General features: G+C 40.6%; 1 protein-coding gene across 1 annotated transcript in view; it reads left to right on the forward strand.

Annotated features, from left to right (window-relative positions):
- abat (4-aminobutyrate aminotransferase) overlaps positions 1–21,619 on the forward strand; it is a 76,853-nt gene that overhangs the window by 14,986 nt on the left and 40,248 nt on the right. The window contains exons 2-5 of the mRNA XM_090197877.1: positions 9,353–9,484; positions 10,582–10,679; positions 12,378–12,407; positions 12,883–13,000. Of these exons, the coding sequence (XP_090054003.1) occupies positions 9,415–9,484; positions 10,582–10,679; positions 12,378–12,407; positions 12,883–13,000 (316 nt within the window). The 5' untranslated portion in view covers positions 9,353–9,414. The remainder of the gene's footprint in view (positions 1–9,352; positions 9,485–10,581; positions 10,680–12,377; positions 12,408–12,882; positions 13,001–21,619) is intronic.

Here is a 21,619-nt window from a genome sequence, read left to right on the forward strand (position 1 = left end):
CCTGGGGATTTATACAGTTAATACAACCTGGGGATTTATACAGTTTATACAACCTGGGGATTTATACAGTTTATACAAACTGGGGATTTATACAGTTTATACAACCTGGAGATTTATACAGTTTATACCACCTGGGGATTTATACAGTTTATACAACCTGGGGATTTATACAGTTTATACAACCTGGGGATTTATACAGTTTATACCACCTGGGGATTTATACAGTTTATACAACCTGGGGATTTATTCAGTTTATACAACCTGATAGGATTTATACAGTTAATACAACCTGGGGATTTATACAGTTTATACAACCTGGGGATTTATACAGTTTAAACAACCTGGGGATTTATACAGTTTATACAACCTGGGGATTTATACAGTTTATACAACCTGGGGATTTATACAGTTTATACAACCTGGGGATTTATTCAGTTTATACAACCTGATAGGATTTATACAGTTAATACAACCTGGGGATTTATACAGTTTATACAACCTGGGGATTTATACAGTTTATACAACCTGGGGATTTATTCAGTTTATACAACCTGATAGGATTTATACAGTTAATACAACCTGGGGATTTATACAGTTTATACAACCTGGGGATTTATACAGTTTATACAACCTGGGGATTTATACAGTTTATACAACCTGGGGATTTATACAGTTTATACAACCTGGGGATTTATACAGTTAATACCACCTGGGGATTTATACAGTTTATACAACCTGGGGATTTATACAGTTTATACAACCTGGGGATTTATACAGTTTATACAACCTCGGGATTTATACAGTTAATACAACCTGGGGATTTATACAGTTTATACAACCTGGGGATTTATACAGTTTATACCACCTGGGGATTTATACAGTTTATACAACCTGGGGATTCATACAACCTTGGGATTTATACAGTTTATATAACCTGGGGATTTATACCGTTTATACAACCTGGGGATTTATACAGTTTATACAACCTGGGGATTTATACAGTTTATACAACCTGGGGATTTATACAGTTTATACAACCTGGGGATTTATACAGTTTATACAACCTGGGGATTTATACAGTTTATACAACCTGGGGATTTATACAGTTTATACAACCTGGGGATTTATACAGTTTATACAACCTGGGGATTTATACAGTTAATACCACCTGGGGATTTATACAGTTTATACAACCTGGGGATTTATACAGTTTATACAACCTGGGGATTTATACAGTTTATACAACCTCGGGATTTATACAGTTAATACAACCTGGGGATTTATGCAGTTTATACAACCTGGGGATTTATACAGTTTATACCACCTGGGGATTTATACAGTTTATACAACCTGGGGATTCATACAACCTGGGGATTTATACAGTTTATATAACCTGGGGATTTATACAGTTTATATAACCTGGGGATTTATACAGTTTATACAACCTGGGGATTTATACAGTTTATACCACCTGGGGATTTATACAACCTGGGGATTTATACAGTTTATATAACCTGGGGATTTATACAGTTTATATAACCTGGGGATTTATACAGTTTATACAACCTGGGGATTTATACAGTTTATATAACCTGGGGATTTATACAGTTAATACCACCTGGGGATTTATACCACCTGGGGATTTATACAGTTTATACAACCTGGGGATGTAAACAGTTTATACAACCTGGGGATTTATACCGTTTATACAACCTGGGGATTTATATAGTTTAGAAAACCTGGGGATTTATACAGTTTAAACAACCTGGGGATTTATACAGTTTATACAACCTGGGGATTTATACAGTTTAAACAACCTGGGGATTTATACAGTTTAAACAACCTGGGGATTTATACAGTTTATACCACCTGGGGATTTATACAGTTTATACAACCTGGGGATTTATACAGTTTATACCACCTGGGGATTTATACAGTTTATACAACCTGGGGATTTATACAGTTTAAACAACCTGGGGATTTATACAGTTTATACAACCTGGGGATTTATACAGTTTATACAACCTGGTGATTTATTCAGTTTATACAACCTGATAGGATTTATACAGTTAATACAACCTGGGGATTTATACAGTTTATACAACCTGGGGATTTATACAGTTAATACAACCTAGGGATTTATACAGTTTATACAACCTGGAGATTTATACAGTTTATACCACCTGGGGATTTATACAGTTTATACAACCTGGGGATTTATACAGTTTATACAACCTGGGGATTTATACAGTTTATACCACCTGGGGATTTATACAGTTTATACAACCTGGGGATTTATTCAGTTTATACAACCAGATAGGATTTATACAGTTAATACAACCTGGGGATTTATACAGTTTATACAACCTGGGGATTTATACAGTGTAAACAACCTGGGGATTTATACAGTTTATACAACCTGGGGATTTATACAGTTTATACAACCTCGGGATTTATACAGTTAATACAACCTGGGGATTTATGCAGTTTATACAACCTGGGGATTTATACAGTTTATACCACCTGGGGATTTATACAGTTTATACAACCTGGGGATTCATACAACCTGGGGATTTATACAGTTTATATAACCTGGGGATTTATACAGTTTATATAACCTGGGGATTTATACAGTTTATATAACCTGGGGATTTATACAGTTTATACAACCTGGGGATTTATACAGTTTATACCACCTGGGGATTTATACAACCTGGGGATTTATACAGTTTATATAACCTGGGGATTTATACAGTTTATATAACCTGGGGATTTATACAGTTTATACAACCTGGGGATTTATACAGTTTATATAACCTGGGGATTTATACAGTTAATACCACCTGGGGATTTATACCACCTGGGGATTTATACAGTTTATACAACCTGGGGATGTAAACAGTTTATACAACCTGGGGATTTATACCGTTTATACAACCTGGGGATTTATATAGTTTACAAAACCTGGGGATTTATACAGTTTAAACAACCTGGGGATTTATACAGTTTAAACAACCTGGGGATGTATACAGTTTATACAACCTGATAGGATTTATACAGGTTAGAAAACCTGGGGCTTTATACAGTTTAAACAACCTGGGGATTTATACAGTTTATACCACCTGGGGATTTATACAGTTTATACAACCTGGGGATTTATACAGTTTATACCACCTGGGGATTTATACAGTTTATACAACCTGGGGATTTATACAGTTTAAACAACCTGGGGATTTATACAGTTTAAACAACCTGGGGATTTATACAGTTTATACCACCTGGGGATTTATACAGTTTATACAACCTGGGGATTTATACAGTTTATACCACCTGGGGATTTATACAGTTTATACAACCTGGGGATTTATACAGTTTAAACAACCTGGGGATTTATACAGTTTATACAACCTGGGGATTTATACAGTTTATACAACCTGGTGATTTATTCAGTTTATACAACCTGATAGGATTTATACAGTTAATACAACCTGGGGATTTATACAGTTTATACAACCTGGGGATTTATACAGTTAATACAACCTGGGGATTTATACAGTTTATACAACCTGGGGATTTATACAGTTTATACAACCTGGGGATTTATACAGTTTATACAACCTGGAGATTTATACACTTTATACCACCTGGGGATTTATACAGTTTATACAACCTGGGGATTTATACAGTTTATACAACCTGGGGATTTATACAGTTTATACCACCTGGGGATTTATACAGTTTATACAACCTGGGGATTTATTCAGTTTATACAACCTGATAGGATTTATACAGTTAATACAACCTGGGGATTTATACAGTTTATACAACCTGGGGATTTATACAGTTTAAACAACCTGGGGATTTATACAGTTTATACAACCTGGGGATTTATACAGTTTATACAACCTGGGGATTTATACAGTTTATACAACCTGGGGATTTATTCAGTTTATACAACCTGATAGGATTTATACAGTTAATACAACCTGGGGATTTATACAGTTTATACAACCTGGGGATTTATACAGTTTATACAACCTGGGGATTTATACAGTTCATACAACCTGGGGATTTATACAGTTTATACAACCTGATAGGATTTATACAGTTAATACAACCTGGGGATTTATACAGTTTATACAACCTGATAGGATTTATACAACCTGGGGATTTATACAGTTTATCCAACCTGGGGATTTATACAGTTTATACAACCTGGGGATTTATACAGTTTATATAACCTGATATGATTTATATAACCTGGGGATTTATACAGTTTATACAACCTGGGGATTTATACAGTTTATACAACCTGGGGATTTATACAGTTTATGCAACCTGGGGATGTATACAGTTTATATAACCTGGGGATTTATACAGTTTATATAACCTGATAGGATTTATATAACCTGGGGATTTATACAGTTTATACAACCTGGGGATTTATACAGTTTATATAACCTGGGGATTTATACAGTTTATATAACCTGATAGGATTTATACAACCTGGGGATTTATACAGTTAATACAACCTGGGGATTTATACAGTTTATATAACCTGGGGATTTATACAGTTTATACAACCTGGGGATTTATACAGTTTATATAACCTGGGGATTTATACAGTTAATACCACCTGGGGATTTATACCACCTGGGGATTTATACAGTTTATACAACCTGGGGATGTAAACAGTTTATACAACCTGGGGATTTATACCGTTTATACAACCTGGGGATTTATATAGTTTACAAAACCTGGGGATTTATACAGTTTAAACAACCTGGGGATTTATACAGTTTAAACAACCTGGGGATGTATACAGTTTATACAACCTGATAGGATTTATACAGGTTAGAAAACCTGGGGCTTTATACAGTTTAAACAACCTGGGGATTTATACAGTTTATACCACCTGGGGATTTATACAGTTTATACAACCTGGGGATTTATACAGTTTATACCACCTGGGGATTTATACAGTTTATACAACCTGGGGATTTATACAGTTTAAACAACCTGGGGATTTATACAGTTTAAACAACCTGGGGATTTATACAGTTTATACCACCTGGGGATTTATACAGTTTATACAACCTGGTGATTTATTCAGTTTATACAACCTGATAGGATTTATACAGTTAATACAACCTGGGGATTTATACAGTTTATACAACCTGGGGATTTATACAGTTAATACAACCTGGGGATTTATACAGTTTATACAACCTGGGGATTTATACAGTTTATACAACCTGGGGATTTATACAGTTTATACAACCTGGAGATTTATACAGTTTATACCACCTGGGGATTTATACAGTTTATACAACCTGGGGATTTATACAGTTTATACAACCTGGGGATTTATACAGTTTATACCACCTGGGGATTTATACAGTTTATACAACCTGGGGATTTATTCAGTTTATACAACCTGATAGGATTTATACAGTTAATACAACCTGGGGATTTATACAGTTTATACAACCTGGGGATTTATACAGTTTAAACAACCTGGGGATTTATACAGTTTATACAACCTGGGGATTTATACAGTTTATACAACCTGGGGATTTATACAGTTTATACAACCTGGGGATTTATTCAGTTTATACAACCTGATAGGATTTATACAGTTAATACAACCTGGGGATTTATACAGTTTATACAACCTGGGGATTTATACAGTTTATACAACCTGGGGATTTATACAGTTCATACAACCTGGGGATTTATACAGTTTATACAACCTGATAGGATTTATACAGTTAATACAACCTGGGGATTTATACAGTTTATACAACCTGGGGATTTATACAGTTTATATAACCTGGGGATTTATACAGTTTATATAACCTGATAGGATTTATACAACCTGGGGATTTATACAGTTAATACAACCTGGGGATTTATACAGTTTATATAACCTGGGGATTTATACAGTTAATACAACCTGGGGATTTATACAGTTTATATAACCTGGGGATTTATACAGTTTATACTACCTGGGGATTTATACAGTTTATACTACCTGGGGATTTATACAGTTTATACAACCTGGGGATTTATACAGTTAATACAACCTGGGGATTTATACAGTTTATACAACCTGGGGATTTATACAGTTTATACAACCTGGGGATTTATACAGTTTATACAACCTGGAGATTTATACAGTTTATACCACCTGGGGATTTATACAGTTTATACAACCTGGGGATTTATACAGTTTATACAACCTGGGGATTTATACAGTTTATACCACCTGGGGATTTATACAGTTTATACAACCTGGGGATTTATTCAGTTTATACAACCTGATAGGATTTATACAGTTAATACAACCTGGGGATTTATACAGTTTATACAACCTGGGGATTTATACAGTTTATACAACCTGGAGATTCATACAGTTTATACCACCTGGGGATTTATACAGTTTATACAACCTGGGGATTTATACAGTTTATACAACCTGGGGATTTATACAGTTTATACAACCTGGGGATTTATACAGTTTATACAACCTGATAGGATTTATACAACCTGGGGATTTATACAGTTTATCCAACCTGGGGATTTATACAGTTTATACAACCTGGGGATTTATACAGTTTATATAACCTGATATGATTTATATAACCTGGGGATTTATACAGTTTATACAACCTGGGGATTTATACAGTTTATCCAACCTGGGGATTTATACAGTTTATACAACCTGGGGATTTATACAGTTTATATAACCTGATATGATTTATATAACCTGGGGATTTATACAGTTTATACAACCTGGGGATTTATACAGTTTATACAACCTGGGGATTTATACAGTTTATGCAACCTGGGGATGTATACAGTTTATATAACCTGGGGATTTATACAGTTTATATAACCTGATAGGATTTATATAACCTGGGGATTTATACAGTTTATACAACCTGGGGATTTATACAGTTTATATAACCTGGGGATTTATACAGTTTATATAACCTGATAGGATTTATACAACCTGGGGATTTATACAGTTAATACAACCTGGGGATTTATACAGTTTATATAACCTGGGGATTTATACAGTTAATACAACCTGGGGATTTATACAGTTTATATAACCTGGGGATTTATACAGTTTATACTACCTGGGGATTTATACAGTTTATACTACCTGGGGATTTATACAGTTTATACAACCTGGGGATTTATACAGTTAATACAACCTGGGGATTTATACAGTTTATACAACCTGGGGATTTATACAGTTTATACAACCTGGGGATTTATACAGTTTATACAACCTGGAGATTTATACAGTTTATACCACCTGGGGATTTATACAGTTTATACAACCTGGGGATTTATACAGTTTATACAACCTGGGGATTTATACAGTTTATACCACCTGGGGATTTATACAGTTTATACAACCTGGGGATTTATTCAGTTTATACAACCTGATAGGATTTATACAGTTAATACAACCTGGGGATTTATACAGTTTATACAACCTGGGGATTTATACAGTTTATACAACCTGGAGATTTATACAGTTTATACCACCTGGGGATTTATACAGTTTATACAACCTGGGGATTTATACAGTTTATACAACCTGGGGATTTATACAGTTTATACCACCTGGGGATTTATACAGTTTATACAACCTGGGGATTTATTCAGTTTATACAACCTGATAGGATTTATACAGTTAATACAACCTGGGGATTTATACAGTTTATACAACCTGGGGATTTATACAGTTTAAACAACCTGGGGATTTATACAGTTTATACAACCTGGGGATTTATACAGTTTATACAACCTGGGGATTTATACAGTTTATACAACCTGGGGATTTATTCAGTTTATACAACCTGATAGGATTTATACAGTTAATACAACCTGGGGATTTATACAGTTTATACAACCTGGGGATTTATACAGTTTATACAACCTGGGGATTTATTCAGTTTATACAACCTGATAGGATTTATACAGTTAATACAACCTGGGGATTTATACAGTTTATACAACCTGGGGATTTATACAGTTTATACAACCTGGGGATTTATACAGTTTATACAACCTGGGGATTTATACAGTTTAAACAACCTGGGGATTTATACAGTTTATACAACCTGGGGATTTATTCAGTTTATACAACCTGGGGATTTATACAGTTTATACAACCTGGGGATTTATTCAGTTTATACAACCTGATAGGATTTATACAGTTAATACAACCTGGGGATTTATACAGTTTATACAACCTGATAGGATTTATACAGTTAATACAACCTGATAGGATTTATACAGTTAATACAACCTGGGGATTTATACAGTTAATACAACCTGGGGATTTATACAGTTTATATAACCTGGGGATTTATACAGTTTATACAACCTGGGGATTTATACAGTTTATACAACCTGATATGATTTATATAACCTGGGGATTTATACAGTTTATGCAACCTGGGGATTTATACAGTTTATATAACCTGGGGATTTATACAGTTTATATAACCTGATAGGATTTATACAACCTGGGGATTTATACAGTTTATATAACCTGATAGGATTTATATAACCTGGGGATTTATACAGTTTATACAACCTGGGGATTTATACAGTTTATATAACCTGGGGATTTATACAGTTTATATAACCTGATAGGATTTATACAACCTGGGGATTTATACAGTTAATACAACCTGGGGATTTATACAGTTTATATAACCTGGGGATTTATACAGTTAATACAACCTGGGGATTTATACAGTTTATATAACCTGGGGATTTATACAGTTTATACTACCTGGGGATTTATACAGTTTATATAACCTGGGGATTTATACAGTTTATATAACCTGGGGATTTATACAGTTTATACAACCTGGGGATTTATACAGTTTATACAACCTGGGGATTTATACTGTTTATACAACCTGGGGATTTATACAGTTTATATAACCTGGGGATTCATACAGTTGATCAAAGCCTGATAGGATTTTGGGAATGTTTCCAGAATACACACACACACACACACCTCTCCACTGTCTGTCTCTGTGCTGCTAACCTCTCCACTGTCTGTCTCTGTGCTGCTAACATCTACACTGTCTGTCTCTGTGCTGCTAACATCTACACTGTCTGTCTCTGTGCTGCTAACCTCTCCACTGTCTGTCTCTGTGCTGCTAACCTCTACACTGTCTGTCAGACTTGTTGTGGTGCTGTTGGATGGATTCTCAGTTAAAACCACTGCTCTGAGAACTGTACCTATGCCTTAGTCCTCTCTCTCTCTCTCTGTGTGTCCTCTGATTGTATATGACATTTCTCCCTCCGTCTTCAGGTGGCGTGAAGGCAGGTGTTGAGGACTCTTTCTCTCTCTGCCTCATTCTGTTGTTCTGAGTCATGGCGTCCTCTCTGCTCAGCAAGCAGCTGGTCCTCTCCCTCCAGCAGAACCTCAGGCTCACTGCACCAGGTACACGCCACTCACACACTCCGCTCACACACACTCCTCACACACACCGCTCACACACTCCGCTCACACACTCCGCTCACACACTCCGCTCACACACTCCGCTCACACACACCGCTCACACACTCCGCTCACACACTCCGCTCACACACACATAAGAGGTAGTAGGAACAGTAGTGTGTACAGGTCATGGTTATGTCTGTTAGAGGTAATATCTATATGCAATCAGCTAATGCTCTATTCCAGTTATATCACTGTTTGGTATACACACACACACACACACACACACACACACACACACACACACACACACACTGGCAGAAACGTCACACTACTGACCTTGCTGCTGTTCCCTGTAGCCAACAGTCTCTTAATGAGTCAGCTTCCTCAATCATAAAACAGAGGTCAGCTACATGGTTAAGACAGACGAATGATATCACCCTACATACCCTGTGGCCAGACAGACTAATGATATCACCCTGCGTACCCTGTGGCCAGACAGACTAATGATATCACCCTGCGTACCCTGTGGCCAGACAGACTAATGATATCACCCTGCGTACCCTGTGGCCAGACAGACTAATGATATAACCCTACGTACCCTGTGGCCAGACAGACTAATGGTATCACCCTACATACCCTGTGGCCAGACAGACTAATGGTATCACCCTACATACCCTGTGGCCAGACAGACTAATGATATCACCCTTCATACCCTGTGGCCAGACAGACTAATGATATCACCCTACATACCCTGTGGCCAGACAGCCTAATGGTATCACCCTACATACCCTGTGGCCAGACAGACTAATGGTATCACCCTGTGGCCAGACAGACTAATGATATAACCCTGTGGCCAGACAGACTAATGACATCACCCTACATGCCCTGTGGCCAGACAGACAGGAACTAAGGCTGATACGGCATAACATAATGAATGGAGGGTTTGTCCTTGTCTAAGGTTAAACTGAAGGATCTTCTGCAGGACAAGTCAGCAACACAGCATTGCCTTAACTGTGTGTGTGTGTGTGTGTGTGTGTGTGTGTGTGTGTGTGTGTGTGTGTGTGTGTGTGTGTGTGTGTGTGTGTGTGTGTGTACAGGCTGCAGGTATGTGAGTAAGGCAGCAGCTAAGACTCAGATGGAGTTTGAATACGACGGGCCGTCCATGAAGACCGAGGTCCCAGGACCCCGTTCCAAGGTACTGAACTACACAGAGTCCCTGTACGTCACTAACAGCACCATGGACCAGTAGGAACTATAGCTGTCTGTTAACAGGTACTGAACCACACAGAGTCCCTGTACGCCACTAACAGCACCATGGACCAGTAGGAACTATAGCTGTCTGTTAACAGGTACTGAACCACACAGAGTCCCTGTACGTCACTAACAGCACCATGGACCAGTAGGAACTATAGCTGTCTGTTAACAGGTACTGAACCACACAGAGTCCCTGTACGCCACTAACACCACCATGGACCAGTAGGAACTATAGCTGTCTGTTAACAGGTACTGAACCACACAGAGTCCCTGTACGTCACTAACAGCACCATGGACCAGTAGGAACTATAGCTGTCTGTTAACAGGTACTGAACCACACAGAGTCCCTGTACGCCACTAACAGCACCATGGACCAGTAGGAACTATAGCTGTCTGTTAACAGGTACTGAACCACACAGAGTCCCTGTACGTCACTAACAGCACCATGGACCAGTAGGAACTATAGCTGTCTGTTAACAGGTACTGAACCACACAGAGTCCCTGTACGTCACTAACAGCACCATGGACCAGTAGGAACTATAGCTGTCTGTTAACAGGTACTGAACCACACAGAGTCCCTGTACACCACTAACAGCACCATGGACCAGTAGGAACTATAGCTGTCTGTTAACAGGTACTGAACCACACAGAGTCCCTGTACGCAACTAACAGCACCATGTACCAGTAGGAACTATAGCTGTCTGTTAACAGGTACTGAACCACACAGAGTCCCTGTATGTCACTAACACCACCATGGACCAGTAGGAACTATAGCTGTCTGTTAACAGGTACTGAACCACACAGAGTCCCTGTACGTCACTAACAGCACCATGGACCAGTAGGAACTATAGCTGTCTGTTAACAGGTACTGAACCACACAGAGTCCCTGTATGCCACTAACACCACCATGGACCAGTAGGAACTATAGCTGTCTGTTAACAGGTACTGAACCACACAGAGTCCCTGTACGCTACTAACAGCACCATGGACCAGTAGGAACTATAGCTGTCTGTTAACAGGTACTGAACCACACAGAGTCCCTGTACGCCACTAACAGCACCATGGACCAGTAGGAACTATAGCTGTCTGTTAACAGGTACTGAACCACACAGAGTCCCTGTACGTCACTAACAGCACCATGGACCAGTAGGAACTATAGCTGTCAGGCTCCTTCTGTTTGACATGGGTCATGTTCAATGGTGACCTCTGTGTGACCCTGCCATGGGAACAGTGGACTGTACACACCCACCCTGAACACTGTGTTTCACACAGGCTTCGTCCCAAACAGAACCCTAAGGAGGGAGTAGGCTGCATTAGACCAGGGCCCATAGGGTAGGGCACTAAGGAGGGAATAGGCTGCATTAGACCAGGGCCCATAGGGTAGGGCACTAAGGAGGGAATAGGCTGCATTAGACCAGGGCCCATAGGGCAGGGCACTATGGAGGGAATAGACTGCATTAGACCAGGGCACTATGGAGGGAATAGGCTGCCATTTTGAGATACATTAACCTACTGTTGAGGAACCACCCTGACCTGACATCTCTCTCTTCCTCTCCTCCCCTCCCTCTTCCCTCCTCTCCTCTCCTCTCTCCTCCCCTCCCTCCTCTCTCCTCCCTCTCTCCTTCTCCTCCCCTACCAGGAGCTGACCAAACAGTTGGGAGAGATTCAGGTATGCCAAGAGAGAGTGTGTGTGTGTGTGTGAGGCTGTTTTGATGATAGAATAAAACAATGCATTATTGCGTGCACACACAACGCAGACACACACAACGCAGACACACACAACGCAGACACACACACAACGCAGACACACACAACGCAGACACACACAACGCAGACACACACAACGCAGACACACACAACGCAGACACACACAACGCAGACACACACAACGCAGACACACAGTCTCTCTCTGTGTCTAGACTGAGTTAACTGGATGAATACCTTCTCTCTCTCTCTCTCTCTCTCTCTCTCTCTCATTCTCTCTCTCTGTCCATCTCACACTCTCTCTCTCTCTCATTCTCTCTCTCATTCTCTCTCTCTGTCCATCTCACACTCTCTCTCTCTCTCATTCTCTCTCTGTCCATCTCACTCTCTGTCCATCTCACTCTCTCGCTCTCGCTCTCTCCCTCCCCCCTCCCCCCCAGAACGTGGGAGCAGTCCATTTCTTCTGTAACTATGAGGAGAGCAGAGGAAACTACCTGGTGGACGTGGACGGAAACCGCATGCTGGACGTCTACACACAGATCTCCTCTATTCCTATTGGTTAGTACACAATCTCCTCTATTCCTATTGGTTAGTACACACAGATCTCCTCTATTCCTATTGGTTAGTACACAATCTCCTCTATTCCTATTGGTTAGAACACACATCTCCTCCATTCCTATTGGTTAGTACACACAGATCTCCTCTATTCCTATTGGTTAGTACACACAGATCTCCTCCATCCGTATTGGTCAGTACACACAGATCTCCTCCATCCGTATTGGTCAGTACACACAGATCTCCTCCATCCGTATTGGTCAGTACACACAGATCTCCTCCATCCGTATTGGTCAGTACACACAGATCTCCTCCATCCGTATTGGTCAGTACACACAGATCTCCTCCATCCGTATTGGTCAGTACACACAGATCTCCTCCATCCGTATTGGTCAGTACACACAGATCTCCTCCATCCGTATTGGTCAGTACACACATCTCCTCCATCCTTATTGGTCAGTACACACATCTCCTCCATCCTTATTGGTCAGTACACACATCTCCTCCATCCATATTGGTAAGTAAAAGCATTTCTCTACACCACAAGCATTTCGCTACACTCGCAATAACATCTGCTAACCATGTGTATGTTACCAACAAAATGTTAATTGATTTACACAGATCTCCATCCTTATTGGTTAGTACCCAGATCTCCTCTATTCCTATTGATGAGTACACTGATCTCCTCTCTTCCTATTGGTTAGCCCACATATCTCACCTATTCCTATTGGTTAGCACACACATCTCCTCTATTCCTATTGGTTAGCCCACACATCTCCTCTATTCCTATTGGTTAGCGCACACATCTCCTCTATTCCTATTGGTTAGCGCACATCTCCTCTATCCTATTGGTTAGCACACACATCTCCTCTATTCCTATTGGTTAGCACACACATATACGTTATTCCTATTGGTTAGCACATACATCTCCTCTATTCCTATTGGTTAGCACAGACACATCTCCTCTATTCCTATTGGTTATCACACACAGATCTCCTCTATTCCAATTGGTTAGCACACACACATCTCCTCTATTCCAATTGGTTAGCACACACACATCTCTCTATTCCAATTGGTTAGCACACACACATCTCCTCTATTCCTATTGGTTAGCACACAAGCCTCCTCCATCCTTATCGGTTGGTGTCTAGAAGATCTAGCTAGTCATGTGTTCTATAGTTTGACAGAGTAGCGTGCTGGAGGTAAGCAACTTATCTGTAGCGTAGCATTTTCCCATTTTGACACCACAGCACTTCTGCCTGGCAGGTGTTGAACTAGACTTTCTCATGGTTAGCGGTTCACTGTAACTCAGTGGGTAGAGCAGGGGGCGCCTGCAACACCAGGATAGTGGGGGTTGATTCCTGGGACTACTCATGGTTAGTAGTTCACTGTAACTCAGTGGGTAGAGCAGGGGGCGCCTGCAGCACCAGGATAGTGGGGGTTGATTCCTGGGACTACTCATGGTTAGTGGTTCACTGTAACTCAGTGGGTAGAGCAGGGGGCGCCTGCAACACCAGGACAGTGGGGTTTGATTCCTGGGACTACTCATGGTTAGCGGTTCACTGTACCTCAGTGGGTAGAGCAGGGGGCGCCTGCAACACCAGGACAGTGGGGGTTGATTCCTGGGACTACTCATGGTTAGCGGTTCACTGTAACTCAGTGGGTAGAGCAGGGGGCGCCTGCAACACCAGGATAGTGGGGGTTGATTCCTGGGACTACTCATGGCCTAAAATGTATGTATGCATGCATGACTGTATTATATTATATTATATTATTATATATGATGTTATTATAGGTTGTTATTATATGATATTATTATGTTACTATGTTATACTACCACATTATAGAATGCTGCAAACCAAAAGCTACATACCTGAGAGGACCTTGTGTTTATTAGCCTGACATTGCAACACAGAGAGCAGCTGGAAGCGAGAGACTTAGTTTACATTACAGTGGTTTAGGGCTAGGCCACATACAGCAGTTGGCACGCCCTGACCTGAGATGTCTCTGTTTTCTTTATATTTTGGTTAGCTCAGGGTGTGACTAGGGTGGATACGCTAGTTTCTGTATTGTCCAGGGGTGTTGTATTGTCTAGGTGTTTTGAATTGTCTAGAGTTTTGTAGGTCTAGGTGTTTGTATGTTTATGGTGGCCTGATACGGCTCCCAATCAGAGGCAGCTGTTTATCGTTGTCTCTGATTGGGGATCATATTTAGGTAGCCATATTCCTTTGGTGTTTGTGGGATCTTGTTCTATGTTTAGTATTTTGTTAGTTTGTTCAGTGTTTCATTCTTTAAATAAAGAAGAATGTACGCATAGCACGCTATACCTTGGTCTCATTCGTATGACGAACGTGACAGCAGTTAATGATGACCTTGTCCCCATGTGTTTAGTTATGATGAGGTCTAGGACAGATAAGGCAGTTAATGATGACCTTGTCCTCGTGTTTAGTTATGATGAAGTCCTCATGTGTTTAGTTATGATGAGGTCTAGGACAGATAAGGCAGTTAATGATGACCTTGTCCTCATGTGTTTAGTTATGATGAGGTCCTCATGTGTTTAGTCATGATGAGGTCTAGGACAGATAAGGCAGTTAATGATGACCTTGTCCCCATGTGTTTAGTTATGATGAGGTCTAGGACAGATAAGGCAGTTAATGATGACCTTGTCCTCATGTGTTTGGTTATGATGAGGTCTAGGACAGATAAGGCAGTTAATGATGACCTTGTCCTCATGTGTTTAGTCATGATGAGGTCTAGGACAGATAAGGCAGTTAATGATGACCTTGTCCTCATGTGTTTAGTTATGATGAGGTCCTCATGTGTTTAGTTATGATGAGGTCTAGGACAGATAAGGCAGTTAATGATGACCTTGTCCTCATGTGTTTGGTTATGATGAGGTCTAGGACAGATAAGGCAGTTAATGATGACCTTGTCCTCATGTGTTTAGTCATGATGAGGTCTAGGACAGATAAGGCAGTTATTGATGACCTTGTCCTCATGTGTTTGGTTATGATGAGGTCTAGGACAGATAAGGCAGTTAATGATGACCTTGTCCTCATGTGTTTAGTCATGATGAGGTCTAGGACAGATAAGGCAGTTAATGATGACCTTGTCCTCATGTGTTTAGTCATGATGAGGTCTAGGACAGATAAGGCAGTTATTGATGACCTTGTCCTCATGTGTTTAGTCATGATGAGGTCCTCATGTGTTTAGTTATGATGAGGTCTAGGACAGATAAGGCAGTTATTGATGACCTTGTCCTCATGTGTTTAGTTATGATGAGGTCCTCATGTGTTTAGTTATGATGAGGTCTAGGACAGATAAGGCAGTTATTGATGACCTTGTCCTCATGTGTTTAGTTATGATGAGGTCCTCATGTGTTTGGTTATGATGAGGTCTAGGACAGATAAGGCAGTTAATGATGACCTTGTCCTCATGTGTTTAGTCATGATGAGGTCTAGGACAGATAAGGCAGTTAATGATGACCTTGTCCTCATGTGTTTAGTCATGATGAGGTCTAGGACAGATAAGGCAGTTATTGATGACCTTGTCCTCATGTGTTTAGTCATGATGAGGTCCTCATGTGTTTAGTTATGATGAGGTCTAGGACAGATAAGGCAGTTATTGATGACCTTGTCCTCATGTGTTTAGTTATGATGAGGTCCTCATGTGTTTAGTTATGATGAGGTCTAGGACAGATAAGGCAGTTATTGATGACCTTGTCCTCATGTGTTTAGTTATGATGAGGTCCTCATGTGTTTAGTTATGATGAGGTCTAGGACAGATAAGGCAGTTAATGATGACCTTGTCCTCATGTGTTTAGTTATGATGAGGTCCTCATGTGTTTAGTTATGATGAGGTCTAGGACAGATAAGGCAGTTAATGATGACCTTGTCCTCATGTGTTTAGTCATGATGAGGTCTAGGACAGATAAGGCAGTTATTGATGACCTTGTCCTCATGTGTTTGGTTATGATGAGGTCTAGGACAGATAAGGCAGTTAATGATGACCTTGTCCTCATGTGTTTAGTCATGATGAGGTCTAGGACAGATAAGGCAGTTAATGATGACCTTGTCCTCATGTGTTTAGTCATGATGAGGTCTAGGACAGATAAGGCAGTTATTGATGACCTTGTCCTCATGTGTTTAGTCATGATGAGGTCCTCATGTGTTTAGTTATGATGAGGTCTAGGACAGATAAGGCAGTTATTGATGACCTTGTCCTCATGTGTTTAGTTATGATGAGGTCCTCATGTGTTTAGTTATGATGAGGTCTAGGACAGATAAGGCAGTTATTGATGACCTTGTCCTCATGTGTTTAGTTATGATGAGGTCCTCATGTGTTTGGTTATGATGAGGTCTAGGACAGATAAGGCAGTTAATGATGACCTTGTCCTCATGTGTTTAGTCATGATGAGGTCTAGGACAGATAAGGCAGTTAATGATGACCTTGTCCTCATGTGTTTAGTCATGATGAGGTCTAGGACAGATAAGGCAGTTATTGATGACCTTGTCCTCATGTGTTTAGTCATGATGAGGTCCTCATGTGTTTAGTTATGATGAGGTCTAGGACAGATAAGGCAGTTATTGATGACCTTGTCCTCATGTGTTTAGTTATGATGAGGTCCTCATGTGTTTAGTTATGATGAGGTCTAGGACAGATAAGGCAGTTATTGATGACCTTGTCCTCATGTGTTTAGTTATGATGAGGTCCTCATGTGTTTAGTTATGATGAGGTCTAGGACAGATAAGGCAGTTAATGATGACCTTGTCCTCATGTGTTTAGTTATGATGAGGTCCTCATGTGTTTAGTTATGATGAGGTCTAGGACAGATAAGGCAGTTATTGATGACCTTGTCCTCATGTGTTTAGTTATGATGAGGTCTAGGACAGATAAGGCAGTTATTGATGACCTTGTCCTCATGTGTTTAGTTATGATGAGGTCCTCATGTGTTTAGTTATGATGAGGTCCTCATGTGTTTAGTTATGATGAGGTCTAGGACAGATAAGGCAGTTAATGATGACCTTGTCCTCATGTGTTTAGTTATGATGAGGTCTAGGACAGATAAGGCAGTTAATGATGACCTTGTCCTCATGTGTTTAGTCATGATGAGGTCTAGGACAGATAAGGCAGTTATTGATGACCTTGTCCTCATGTGTTTAGTTATGATGAGGTCCTCATGTGTTTAGTTATGATGAGGTCCTCATGTGTTTAGTTATGATGAGGTCTAGGACAGATAAGGCAGTTAATGATGACCTTGTCCTCATGTGTTTAGTTATGATGAGGTCTAGGACAGATAAGGCAGTTAATGATGACCTTGTCCCCATGTGTTTAGTTATGATGAGGTCTAGGACAGATAGGGCAGTTATTGTTTTTTTTAAAAGTGTGTGTATATACAGTGCATTCGTAAAGTATTCAGACCCCTTGACTTTTTCCACATTTTGTTACGTTACAGCCTTATTCTAAAATGGATAAATAAAAATCCTCAACAATCCAAACACAATACCCCATAATGACAACATGATTCGTTGGAAAATTTATAAAAATTGAAAAACAGATTCCTTATTTACATAAGTATTCAGACCCTTTGCTATGAGACTTGAAATTTGAGTTTAGGTGCATCCTGCTTCTATTGATCATCCTTGAGATGTTTCTACAACTTGATTGGAGTCCACCTGTGCTAAATTCAATTGATTAGACATGATTTGGAAAGGCATACAACTGTCTATATAAGGTCCCACAGTTGACAGTGCATGTCAGAGCAAAAACCAAGCCATGAGGTCGAAGGAATTGTTCCTATTGGTTAGTACACACATCTCCTCCATCCTTATTGGTCAGTACACACAGATCTCCTCCATCCCTATTGGTTAGTACACACAGATCTCCTCCATTCCTATTGGTTAGTGCACACAGATCTCCTCCATCCCTATTGGTAAGTACACACAGATCTCCTCCATCCCTATTGGTTAGTACACACAGATCTCCTCCATCCCTATTGGTTAGTACACACAGATCTCCTCTATTCCTATTGGTTAGTACACACAGATCTCCTCTATTCCTATTGGTTAGTACACACATCTCTTCTATTCCTATTGGTTAGCACAGACATCTCCTCTATTCCTATAAGGTCCCACAGTTGACAGTGCATGTCAGAGCAAAAACCAAGCCATGAGGTCGAAGGAATTGTCCGTAGAGCTCCGAGACAGGATTGTGTCGAGGCACAGATCTGGGGAAGGGTACCAAAACATTTCTGCAGCATTGAAGCTCCCCAAGATCACAATGGCCTTGATCATTCTTAAATGGAAGAAGTTTGGAACCACCAAGCTGTCTGTCCTGCCAAACTGAGCAATCGGAGGAGAAGGGCCTTGGTCAGGGAGGTGACCAAGAACCTGATGGTCACTTTGACAGACCTCCTCTGTGGAGATGGGAGAACCTTCCAGAAGGACAACCATCTCTGCAGCACTCCACCAATCAGGCCTTTATGGTAGAGTTGTCAGACGGAAGCCACTCCTCAGTAAAAGGCACATGACAGCCAGCTTGGAGTTTGCCAAAAGGCACCTAAAGGACTTTCAGACCATGAGAAACAAGATTCTCTGGTCTGATGAAACCAAGATTGAACTCTTTGGCCTGAATGCCAAGCATCACGCCTGGAGGAAACCTGGCATCATCCCTACGGTGAAGCATGGTGGTGGCAGCATGCTGTGGGGATGTTTTTCAGCGGCAGGGACTGGGAGACTCGTCAGGATCGAGACAAAGATGAACGAAGCAAAATACAGAGAGATCCTTGATGAAAACCTGCTCCAGAGTGTTCAGGACATCAGACTGGGGCGAAGGTTCACCTTCCAACAGGACAACGACCCTAAGCACACAGCCAAGACAACGCAGGAGTGGCCTTGGAACAAGTCTCTTTATGTCCTTGAGTGGCCCAGCCAGAGCCTGGACTTGAACCCGATCGAACATCTCTGGAGAGACCTGAAAATAGCTGTGCAGCGACACTCCCCGTCCAACCTGACAGAGCTTGAGAGGATCTGCAGAGAAGAATGGGAGAAACTCCCCAAATACAGGTGTGCCAAGCTTGTAGCGTCATACCCAAGAAGACACAAGGTTGTAATCGCTGCCAAAGGTGCTTCAACAAAGTACTGAGTAAAGGGTCTGTAAATATGACATTACATTTTTTTACTTGTAATAAATTAGCAAAACAAAGTTGACCTGTTTTTGCTTTGTCATTGTGGTGTATTGTACGTAGATAAAGGATCGGGGAAAAAACAATTGAACCAGTTTTGTAATTGGGCTGTAACGTAACAAAATGTGGAAAGGTCAAGGGGTCTGAATACTTCTGAAGTTACTGTGTAAACTGCAGCTATTCATTAGCCAGGAAGCGTCGTATTTCAGGCTGGGTCGTGACCTGACAGAGTGGCCAACGCTCTCTGTTCTCTCAATGATAAAGCTCCTACGTACTGGACGCTGCGCTGCCCTTCAATGGATTGATAGTGTTTGTGTCCCAAATGGCTCCCTTTTCCATTTATAGTGCACTACTTTTGACCAGAGCTCTATGTAGGGAATAGGGAGGCATTTATAGTGCACTACTTTTGACCAGAGCTCTATGTAGGGAATAGGGCCCATAGTGCACTACTTTAGACCAGAGCTCTATGTAGGGAATAGTGCCCATAGTGCACTACTTTAGACCAGAGCTCTATGTAGGGAATAGTGCCCATAGTGCACTACTTTAGACCAGAGCTCTATGTAGGGAATAGTGCCCATAGTGCACTACTTTAGACCAGAGCTCTATGTAGGGAATAGGGCCCATAGTGCACTACTTTAGACCAGAGCTCTATGTAGGGAATAGTGCCCATAGTGCACTACTTTAGACCAGAGCTCTAGGTAGGGAATAGGGGGCATGTAGGGCGTGTGGAGTGTTTCTAGGACTCTGTCTTATCTGAGACTGAGAAAGAAGCCATCTGGTCAGGGGCTGACTTATTCATGTCCTATCTGGTCTATGAGGATAAGGGTGTGTGTGTGTTTGTGTGTGTGTGTATGTGTGGTGTGTGTGTGGGCGTGCGTGTGTGTGTGTCTAGTGTGTCTAGTGTGTGTGTGTCTAGTGTGTCTAGTGTGTCTAGTGTGTGTGTGTGTGTCTAGTGTGTCTAGTGTGTCTAGTGTGTCTAGTGTGTCTAGTGTGTGTGTGCGCGTGTGTGTGTGTGTGTGCGTGTGTGTGTGTGCGTGCGTGTGTGTGTGTGTGTGTGTGTGTGCGCGCGCGGCATATTTGACTTTTTTCTGATGGTTTTCCATGCAGTCATTAATGATGTAAATGTGTATCTACGGTATGTCTCCTATTAATTTAGAAGTGGAGGAAGGACACAATGTAGCTATTCTAGTTGAGAATCTCTCTGACTAGGACTATAATAGAACAGGAGAGGTAGATTCTACCCAGAGAGAAGGTGGATTCAGATTTAAAGGTTCTACCCAGAGAGAAGGGGGACTAAGATTTAAAGGTTCTACCCAGAGAGAAGGTGGATTCAGATTTAAAGGAGATATATAGTTAACATATAACTAACGGCAACATTGGCCCAATACAGATATCAATAGATGCTGTAGGAGTTAGCAGATTAATTACCAGATTACATG

This window comes from Oncorhynchus mykiss, chromosome 13, assembly GCF_057628025.1.
Source record: "Oncorhynchus mykiss isolate SJ-2025 chromosome 13, ASM5762802v1, whole genome shotgun sequence".
Lineage (NCBI taxonomy): Eukaryota > Metazoa > Chordata > Actinopteri > Salmoniformes > Salmonidae > Oncorhynchus > Oncorhynchus mykiss.